Below are 10,945 nucleotides of genomic sequence, written 5' to 3'. Positions count from 1 at the left end.
TTCTCCATTTGGAGGAAGCCTATATGCCATGACTCAGGCCCTTTCAATTCTGGAATTTTTTTTTTTTTTTATTCAAGGAGATTCTCTGCCTCTATCGTTTCCAATGTGCTCTTGTCCCGCAGATTAGAGTCTGGCCTTCTTAATTATCTTTTTAAGTGTTTATGACTTAGCTCCCCAGCTGAACCGTAAAGCTATCTAACAACAGGGACTATGCACTGCATGTCTTTGTCACACAGCAGTGAAATGCTCAGTAAATGCTCATTGATTACCTGGCATAATACCCCATGTGTTGGCCCTTTCCAGAGAGATAAGAGATTGGGAGAGGGGTGAAGAATGACTGTTGGCCTTAAGAAACAGAAATTGGGTCCCCTCCCTCCCATCTTTTCTTATCTGCCACCCTTTAAGCATCTGCATGAGGACCTCTCCTACTTTCTTACCAGGCCCTTTGTGGAACTGTGCAAATGACTTTAGAGTGAAAATTACCATAAGGCAGATGGTCCCCAGAGAACACTATGCTAAGCTTCTCTGACCCTTGTGAATAGATAGATGGGTGGATGGGTGGATTGGTGGATGGGTGGATCGTTGGTTGATTGGACAGACAGATAGGTGGATGGATGGACTGAGTTAAGTAATGTTGATTAGAGGCTTGAGTATTCTCTTTACTTCTGCCCTACTCACACTGTCATGTGTCCAAGCACTTCAGGGCATGTGATGGCTGCTCAGTCCCAGCATGTATCTAAGGTCAATGTCCTCTGTAGGTGGGTTTCCTTAGATGTTCTGTGTCATCAACCTAGTATCAGCTAATATAGGACCTGTTGAAAAGCTTCCCTCCCCTCTTTCCAAACTGGGCCATACATGTAATGCCATCAGTCCCCTCTCTTATCTCACTGGCTGCAGCCTGGCTTAAAACACCAAACGTTGCTCTGTCTTTGGGCCCCTCAGATGCATCCCCTCTTGCCTCCTCTACCTCTCTAAGTCTAGGATAGAGCCCCATGGGGGCACCAAAGGGAAGGTAATATGAAGACATCTGACCCCAAGACTGTCTACCTGGCTATTGAAAACACCAATAACAATGTCAATGACAGTAGCTATGAGCAGGGGCCCAGCGACTGGCTTCTGCTAGGGGTTAATGGATGAGTCTCTCCCCCTTCAACAAACACTCATTAATGCCCCACCTTCTTATTATCCACTCTGTACTAAAGGCATTGTGAAATTTCTAGTCTCTTCTTTCCCATCCTAGAGCCAATTATAAAGATTGCTGCAGGCTTGACCCACCCTGACCAGACAGTATAAACTCAGGGCAGATGCCCTGGAGAAATCAGTTGGACATTCCAGGCTTCCAGGATTGCAGGTCAGTGGTTGATAGGCAGTATTCTATCTCTCCTTCTCGTTTTCCTTCTCATTTCTGTCAATATTTCTGATACATCCCCTCTCTCAATGCCTCTTGGCAAGCTCTCTAGATAACAAGGTACCCCCTCCACAGAATTTCATGGGATGCTAAATAAGTCTGGGAGCACATAGAAAGAATTTGAGAGAAGGCATTGGTTAAGCCAAGTCAAGATTTAAAAATACTTAGATAAGAAGATTTTAAAAAGTAATTTCAGATAGCTAGGCCAGTGGAATTCAAATGTGTGGTGAGGCTTGGGGTATGCCCCGGTGCTTGCTTTAGTGGTCAAGGACAGTACAGTGTTCGCAGGGTTCTGGTGTCACCATCATGCTCTGTTTCAGCAAAAGCAAGCCCCCTTTATCTGTTTTACTTTCATTAGGTTTCCTTGTAAATTTTCATTGTGAAACTTAGTTTTGAAAAATACTGACCTTGCCTAGCCTCTCATTGTAATAACAAGTGGGAGGCCCAGGGACTACAGGGGATTTTCTAAGGTGGCAAGACAAATTGGTAGCAGATTTAGGTCTAGAACCCAACCGCGGTTGAAATCTCCCATGTGTGTTTCTATGTCCTGGTTGTAAGTATATGTGTGTGTCATGGTGGTGGGAAGGAGATACATGCTACCCTTCATGGATCAAGATATTGTTAACTTTTATAAGGGAAAAAATGTCTGTATATAGAACAATACACAATACAGTGAAATTTAATAGGAGTTCAGAGTAGGGTTACAAGAGTAAAGATTCATTAAACTCTGAGTCATGGAATCATAGATAGGTTGATTTGGAAAGAATCTTAATAACCACAGACTCTAATTCTATGATTTTATAGATGCTGAAACTGAGAACTGGAGGTTAAGTGACATAACTTCTTATGTCTGAGCTGTTACTCTGACCTGATAATTAATTTGGTAGAGCCAGAGACTCAATCTATGGATAAATGATACCATATCCAGTGGCTCTAATGCCAAAAGACCTGAATGGATGGCAAGGATGGGGCATGGCTTTTGAGCCATGGAAATCAAAGACAACTCTGAGCATGCCCACTGGAAAGATAAGAAGAAGGCACGTGCCTAGAGGGGTGGTTTAGTGTCCACAGAAAAGTAAATACACTCATAACAGTGAATCAGGGCCAAATGATGATGAAATGGGCAGCCACTGTAGATTCTAGAGTGGGGTGGGGATGTTGTGAAAGCAATACCTAGAATATAGGTCCAGGTACCTCACATAGGTTGGACTAGATTAAAGGTAGAAAAATCAGGAATCCAGGCACAGGTCCAGTGGCTATTAGGAAGACAAAGTTACATTTTAGGGGCACCTAGGTGGCACAGTTGGTTAAGCATCTGACTCTTTATTTCAGCTCAGGTCATGATTTCTGGGTGGTAGGATTGAGCCCTACATCAGGCTCCATGCTCAGCATGGAGTGTGCTTGAGATTCTCTCTCTCTCCCTCTGCTTCTCCTACTCATGCTCTCTCTCTCTCTCAAATAACTAAATCTTTAAAAAGGAGACAAAATTACATTTTTTAAAAAAAATCTTATTTATTCATGAGAGAGAGAGAGAGAGGCAGAGACACAGGCAGAGGGAGAAGCAGGCTCACCATGGTAAGCCTGATGTGGGACATGATCCCAGGACCCTGGTATCATGACCTGAGCTGAAGGCAGATGCTCACCCACTGAGCCATCCAGGTGCCCTGACAAAATTACATTTTAAAGAATAACTTATCAGTACTTGTTGGTAAATCAGACTTAGAATAAGGAAAAGGGGCGAGATGAATGGGCTGAGAGGAGGAAAAGATTGATTTGATTTCATATCTGTTTGGTTGAGTGTGATGGCAGGATGTCCAAAGTTAGGTGTCCTATAGACTGTTGGAGATAAAATAGCATGTTCAGTTGGGGCTTGGGAAGCATTAGACCAAGATGATCACTGCAGCTCTGGAAATGAGTGAATGGCAAATCCATGCAGTACAAGAGAAAGTGCTTAGGACTTAGACTTGTGACTTCCACCTTAGGAACACCGCCAAATGGAAGGGAGAATCTACATGAACCTGAGAAGGGGAAAATGGAGGTGTGAATGAATCAATCAATGTCAAGAGCTCTGAAGAGGCAGAAGCCAAATATTAGAGGAATCAAAAGAGTCTTTAGATTTGGCTCCACAGAAGTTAACATATGGGTTTGGAGAGAACATAGTCCACATAGAAAATGTATAGGAGAAAGAGGAGAGGGTGTGATGGAGAAAGCCTAGCACTACTTGGATAATTGTTTTTGACTCAGGACAGGTGGATTGATGAAGTCTGAGACAGGCAGAAGTGGTGTCCAGGGAGGACTATAGGCCAAAGTCCAGGGAAAGGTCACTTGGTGATGATAGGGAAGGGAAAGCTTAAGGTATGGAGTGTGTGGTGCATTGAGAGGGATCATGGCAGACACTCAGCACCGGAACCCCAGGCTCTCTGATGGACGAGAGGCCGGCTTCTCACTCCTATTCACCTCATCACAGTCTAGCCAGAACCCAGGTAGGGGGTGGCTGATATGGGAGTCTTTGAGAAAAATACTGGGATTTAGGGTTAGGCCGGGACAAAAGGCTTCTGGGGCCCCCAGGGATCCAGCTGGACTGGACCAGCACTGAATTTCTGCCCGCCTCCTCATGTGCTGACAGTGACCAAGAGTGGGAGTCCTCATCCTCACACACAGAGCCCTCCACTTGATCTGTCCCAGCCAGACTTTGGCAAAGCTACTAGGCTTCCCATATTTTTGCAGCTACAACCAAAGGAGCCCCAGTGGTTCAGTTGAGAGATGGCACAGCATTAAGAGTGCTTGCACTGAGGCCACGCTGCTGGCAGCCTGTCCATCTTACTAGTCCTTTGCCACCCAAAGTGTGGCCAGGGACCAGCGGTATTCATATCACTTGGTTTCATGTTTGAAATGCACAGTCTCAGGTTCCAGCCTAGACCCAGGAAACCAAAATCGGCAGGTGATTTATATGTTCTACCGAGAGTGAGAAAAATCGAGATGGTGTACCAGTTCCCAAGCCTGGCTAGTCATGGAGTCACTTCAAACACTGGAGAATCAGAAACTTCAGCCCAGAAAATAGTACTTATCCAGAGGCCCCCAGGTGATTGGTGGGCAGGCGTGTTTGGGAGCCAATGACTTTAACTGATTTCAATTTTTTTTATTGGAGTTTGATTTGCCAACATATACCATAACACCCAGTGCTCATCCTGTCAAGTGCCCCCCTCAGTGTCCATCACCGTTTCACCCCATCCACCTGCCCACCTCCCCTTCCACTACCCCTTGTTCATTTCCCAGAGTTAGGTGTCTCTCATGTTCTGTCCCCCTCACTGATTTTTCCCACTCATTTTCTCTCCTTTCCCCTTTATTCTCTTTCTTATTTTTTATACTCCCCAAAACGAATGAGACCATATAATGTTTGTCCTTCTCCAATTGACTTACTTCACTCAGCATAATACCCTCCAGTTCTAACTATGTCGAAGCAAATGGTGGGTTTTTGCCATTTCTAATAGCTGAGTAATATTCCATTGTATACATAGACCACAGCTTCTTTATCCATTCATCTTTCGATGGACACCGAGGCTCCTTCCACAGTTTGGCTATTGCTGCTATAAGCATTGGGGTGCAGGAGTCTCAGTTTTTCACTGCATCTGTATCTTTGGAGTAAATCCCCAGCAGTACAATTGCTAGGTCCTAGGGTAGCTCTATTTTTAACTCTTTGAGGATTTCAATTTTTGAAAAAAATGAAAACCTGCTTTATACTGCAAAGGAAATTCATGTTCATATAGTAAAGATGTTAAGACATGTTTAAAAGGAAATCACTCATAATTCTACCTGCTGAAGACAGGTGGTGTAACAATATGGACAGTCTTTATCCCTGGGTGTATCTCTCAGTGTGTGTGCCTTTAAATGGGATCATAAGGCACACATTCTTTATAACCTGAATTTTCCACTTCCCATATTTTGATGTTGTAAAATGTTCTTCCACAATATCATCTTTAATGTACACGTTTCTTATTTACTTAATTTGCCATCATTTTTTAAACTAATGATGTGCTATTGGACATTTAGCTTATTTCCAAATTCTTACTACTGTCTGAATAAAGTGAACATCTTTATAATTAAACATTTGGACAATCCATTACTTTTCCTTATAATAAGGGGAACAGGTGATATTAAAGTATGTGTAGAATGTTTTAAGATTTTATTTTATTTTTTTAAATTAACTAATTAATTAATTAATTTATGATAGTCACAGAGAGAGAGAGAGAGGCGCAGAGACACAGGCAGAGGGAGAAGCAGGCTCCATGCACCGCGCCACCCAGGGATCCCTGTTTTAAGATTTTAATCATGTCACCGACATCCATCAGAATTTGCACTCCTAGAGGCATCCTGTTATTCTTTGCTCTCACCAAAACTTAAATGCCCACCTCCAAGTTCAGGGATGGAAAATGACTTGTCCACAGTGACTAAGTGGCAGATCCAGTACTAACACTGGGCACTGGAGCTCAGTGCTACTGGCGTGGCCAGAAGCCCTGCTGTCATCATCAACCTGTTCCTCCTCACCCACTTTTCAAAATGTCCTTCCATGTCAAACTCTCTCCCTCTGAGCCCTGCTCCTTTCTGTCCCCATTCTTTCCCCTGTTCCTTCTTAGTTTCTACTATCCCCTCTTTTTTTTCTATTTCCTCTTCTTACTCAGTGAGAATCAGACCTACTGTGTATACCTCAGCCCCAGCCGCCCTTGCATTTACTTTTCTGGGCTACTTTTAATGGCTACCACTCTTTTGCCCTGATTGACTCTGGGTTTTCTTCCTTGCTAGGTTCTGGAATGGCCTTTCTGAAGGTGGTCATTTTGGGGAAAAGCTCTAGGGCAGGACAATCCAACCAGAAGGAGAGGAGAGCCGTGTGAAGCTTTGTGGTCCGGGATTAATAATAGGATACAATTTAGATCACTCATCCTCAAATTTGAGTGGTCCGGGATTAATAATAGGATACAATTTAGATCACTCATCCTCAAACACACAAGTCTCTATATTTCAGGCCTGTCCTGTTTTACATCTGGAGCAGAATGGGGGTGGGGTGGGGTGGGTGGTCTCTCTTTCACAGTCTTGGCAGAATGTTCCAATCTCTAGGAATGAGGCTAACCCTGAAGGGAGATCCTACACCCTCCAGCAGCAGGCTGGTGATGCCTCCCGGTAGCGCTGCTATTCCCTCAGCTCAGGTCGGGGAGGGCAGTAGTGTGGTGACTCTAGGACCAGGCTGGGCAGTGGGACATGATTTGAGCTCAGCTCATCCCCAAACTGTGAGGCTGGAGCACATGCCACCTCAGTTTCATCCCCAGGAAGTACTCCTGTCTAAAATCTTTGAGGAACCCATTCTTTGGTTTCCCCAAGCTAGCACCATGCACATGTCATGGGCTCACACCCCTGCCAGATGGCCCCAGAGGAGGGTGAGGCAGAGCTGCCTGGAGCTTGCTGGGCTGGAGAGACCATGGTGGATTCCAGCAGGCCAATTATACATAAGCAGCCTAGTGAGATCTTTCCAGTTTGTGATTTAATGATTTGGGGACCCCTAGGGAGCCTGCCCCCAGCTCTACATACCCTCCTTCTCTGACAGCCCTTCTCTCCTTCTCTCTCAGCAAGGACCAGTCACCCACAATCGCAGGAATGTGCTCCCTCCCCATGACACGATACTACATGTAAGTCTTCCTGGAGTCCTTCCTTTATGAACCAGGGGTTTAGGGATGACATGGGAAGAGGGAAAGAAGGCTAAGGAGAGGGATGCAGCTCCTTCTCACCCAAAAAATCTCAAGTGACCCATAATTAAGCTTATTCATCATGATCATAACAATAGCTCTGTTTCCTGAGCATCCTCAAGATGCCAGCCCTTCTACTGCCTTGCCTCCATCCCGAGTAACCTACAAGGGAGACATGACTGAGTCCATTCAAACCAAAGCTCAAAGAGGTTACATAAATTACCTCATGTCACACAGAGCCAGGATTCACCCTCTGTGCTGCTCCGTCCTCCTCTCTCCAGGAACTCAGAGACAATTTTGAATCTCAGTGACAGCATCTTTATATGTCAGCCTCCGTGGCCTTTATTCCCTGTCTGCACTCCCAGCTGTCACTTTTACCTCATTTGACATTCGAGACACTACTTAGAGTGTATATTTTATTGCCTGTGATTTTTTTCATTGTAAACTGCCTCCAGCCCTTTGAGAAACAAGATGAGACATAACACAAATAAAACAGGACTGACTTCTGGGCTGCATTTCCTCAGTTCCACCATGGCCCTGCCCTGTACTAGACATGAGGGGGCCAGCTGGGGCCTCCAGGAAGTTTCAACGTGCCTAGGATGGCAAGACACATGTGTGTGAAGCACCCAAATGACAAAACAGGTGTCAGCACTTTGGCATATCTAACTTGGGTTCTGGTCTCCAAATAGAATGTTGCTGGCAGATGAATTACCCACAAGTCCTCATTGCCCAGGTTGGAGAGGGAATGCCAATTGGCAAGTCCAAGCTCTTTTCAGAAATTTATTTTTATTGTACAAGTGAACCTACTTTAAACACGTACAGTCATTAGCTAAGGATATTATAATTAGCTGTTATTGAGAGAGAAAAATCTCCTGGAGGCGATGGCATTGGCCCAGAGGTTCTGCCCTTGGAGGTAGGGTGGGCTCCCAAGGTCCTGAGAGTGACTGACAGACATTTTGAAGACACCCAAGTGACCGAGCTAATAACCTGCGGGACTTTGATGTTGTGTACATTCAACCACAGTTCCCTCCCTGCTCCCCTGCATGTATTTACCCTCCCATGCCGATCATTGGAACCACTGCCAACCCCAAATGACTGTAATCACACCCTCCAGCTCTTCACTGACCTCCTAAATTTGGCACCCATAGCACGGGCTCACCCTAGAACACACCTTGCATGGAACAGGGTGACCATGTTGCCAAACCTTCTGTCACGTAAGATTTTTTTTTTCTGATTTGTGGATTTTACTCTACAAGAAAGTCTTTAAAATATTTGAAGAGCAAACCACATTTATTTTTTTAAGAGATTTTATTTATTTGAGAGAGGAAGCACACATTCGAAGGGAAGGAGTAGAGAGAGAGGGAGAGAGGATTTCAAGCAGACTCTGTGCTAAGCACAGAGCCTGACATGGGGCTTGAGCTTATGACCCTGAGATCAAGACCAGAGATAAAATCTAGAATTGGGTGCTTAACTGACTGAGTCACCCAGGTGCCCCACAAACCACACTTTATTATACACTCAATTAATTCCTTCCTTGAAGGGAATAAACATTTATGCAAAATTGGATCAGGCCCAGAAAATCTGGGAAAAGAGTCACTCTATCCTAGAGAGACATCTGAGCCTCATTAGGAAATTTCTCAGGAAGGGCATGAAAAGGGGGCTAGCATAATCAGGAAAACTGTCTACCCATTAGTGAGAAGACACTGGCTTCCCTCGCTAGCCCAGGGCCCTGACAGAGGCTAACGCTGGTAAAGGGAGCCTCTGAGAATCATGAGTTCCAGAAGACCTTCCCTTGCCTTAAGGCTGACCTGGTTTCACCTACTCTTGGGTGGAGTCATACACCTACTTCCTCCTGTAGGAGAGAAGAACACCTAAATGCTCAGTGTAATCCTTCAGAGCGTGGGGGTGACTTTGGGGCTTGGTGCTGCCTAAACGGAGCAGGCTGTCAGCTCTACCATCTTGTTCCAGAATTAAGGATGCAGATCAGAAGGCTCTATACTTAAGAGGTGACCAGCTCCTGGTGGGAGATCCCAATGTGGACAACTGCTGTGCAGGTGAGCATCTGGGGCCTCCACCCCCTTGGACACATTCATGCTCCACCTGCCACTGGCTTTCCTCTTCCCTCCTGCCCTGGTGACAGTAAGAAGAGGCAGGGAGCAGCTGAGGACCTCTCCTTTTAGGAGTGTCATGACCGCTGCAGGGGTCCCAGCCTGCCTGGCAGCTTGCATGCAGGGGTCAAGCCAGGTGTGCCCTGGCCCAGTTTTTTCCTGCCCAGGCTTAGCTCACTGAGAACTTACAATCTGGGTCCTTTTATCTCCTGGCTCTCTTCTTTCTTTCCTCCCAGAGAAGATCTGCATACTTCCCAACAGAGGCCTGGACCGTACCAAAGTCCCCATCTTCCTGGGGATCCAGGGAGGCAGTCGCTGCCTAGCATGTGTGGAGACAGGAGAGGGGCCTACCCTGCAGCTGGAGGTGAGAAACCACACCTTCTTCTGGGGGACCCTGAAGGCATGGCCTGGCTTCCAGGATGCTCTGACATCTCTGCACCCATCTGTGGGACTCCCGGCCAGGTCCACACATTCCTCCCCTTCCCTCTACACCTAGTGCCAAGACCCCTGCCCTCTAGAACCTACAGAAGGCCCTTCCCTGGGTATGGACCCTCCCTGTAAAGTCCCTCATTGGCCAACCCCCAGAGGCCTCTAGGGCTGACACTTCAACCAGTGGCCTCATCCTGCAGCAGCCATCTTGCTCCCACAGGATGTGAACATCGAGGACCTGTACAAGGGTGGTGAACAGGCTACACGCTTCACCTTCTTCCAGAGAAGCTCAGGCTCAGCCTTCAAGCTTGAGGCTGCTGCCTGGCCTGGCTGGTTTCTCTGTGGCCCAGCTGAGCCCCAGCAGCCAGTACAACTTGTCAAGGAGAGTGAGCCATTGGCCCGCACTGAATTCTACTTTGAGCAGAGTCGGTAGGGAGGCAGGAGGCTGAGCTCCAGGCCAATGCCCCCGCACCAAGCTCATCCTGCTCAGGATCTGTGGTAGGAAAATTATGCCCCTCCTAAAGATGTCCACATCCTAATCCCCAGAACCTGTGAATGTTACCTTACAAGGCAAAATGGACTTTGCAAATGTGATGAAGGTAAGGATCTTGAGATGGGGAGAGCATCTGGATTATCACAGTGGTCCCAGTATAACCACAAGGGTCCTTCTAAGAGTGAGGAAGGAGGGTGAGAACCAGAGAATGGAAAATACTGTGCTGCTAATTTCAAACGTAGGGGATGAGGGCTACCAGCCAGTGAATGCAGGTGGCTTCCAGAAGCCGGAAAAGGCACAGGAATGGATTATGCCCTAGAGATTCTAGGAGAAACAACTGAATTTTAGTCCACTGAAACCCATTTCTGACATCTGACCTCCAGAACTTTAAAATAATAAATTTGTGTTGTTTTAAGCCACTGCATTTGTGGTAATTTTTTATAGTAACAATAGGAAAATAGTACAAGGTCTTAGTATATCCCTGTGAACAGTGCTTACTGAAAGGGGAATGAGTCACTCAGTGAATTCTTGGAAGGTTGCCACAGCTTCTCCTGCAGCCCATCTGCTCTACAACTTCCAGAAACAGCCAGAAGCTCCAGGCAGAACCCAGCTCTCCCCCTCTGTCTACAGGTGGACAAAGTCTTGGGCTGCTCATAATTTTTAGTAGATTTAGTTTAAATCTTGTACTTTGCCTATCAGATATTTCATAGTTAATCAGTCATTCAACCGATTGATCAGTGCCCCTGGTTGTCTGCTAGTTTTGACTTGTGAG

General features: G+C 46.0%; 1 protein-coding gene across 1 annotated transcript; it reads left to right on the top strand.

The window, feature by feature from the left end:
• Nucleotides 1-1,272: 1,272 nt before the first annotated feature.
• IL1F10 (interleukin 1 family member 10) lies at nucleotides 1,273-10,588 on the top strand. The gene is made up of 5 exons (XM_077843260.1): nucleotides 1,273-1,351; nucleotides 7,027-7,086; nucleotides 9,112-9,197; nucleotides 9,488-9,615; nucleotides 9,901-10,588. The coding sequence occupies exons 1-5, from the start codon at nucleotides 1,305-1,307 to the stop codon at nucleotides 10,111-10,113; spliced, it is 534 nt and encodes a 177-aa protein (XP_077699386.1). The 5' UTR covers nucleotides 1,273-1,304; the 3' UTR covers nucleotides 10,114-10,588.
• The last annotated feature ends 357 nt before the right edge of the window (nucleotides 10,589-10,945 follow it).

Source organism: Canis aureus, chromosome 12 (genome assembly GCF_053574225.1).
Source record: "Canis aureus isolate CA01 chromosome 12, VMU_Caureus_v.1.0, whole genome shotgun sequence".
Classification (NCBI taxonomy): domain Eukaryota; kingdom Metazoa; phylum Chordata; class Mammalia; order Carnivora; family Canidae; genus Canis; species Canis aureus.
This window is presented reverse-complemented; position numbering and strand designations above follow the sequence as displayed.

Coding starts and splice junctions, on each gene's coding strand:
- IL1F10 (XM_077843260.1), top strand. CDS start 1,305: ATGCCCTGGAGAAATCAGTTGGACATTCCAGGCTTCCAGGATTGCAG. Junction 1,352..7,026: donor CCAGGCTTCCAGGATTGCAG/GTCAGTGGTTGA, acceptor CTTCTCTCTCAG/CAAGGACCAGTCACCCACAA. Junction 9,616..9,900: donor GGCCTACCCTGCAGCTGGAG/GTGAGAAACCAC, acceptor TTGCTCCCACAG/GATGTGAACATCGAGGACCT.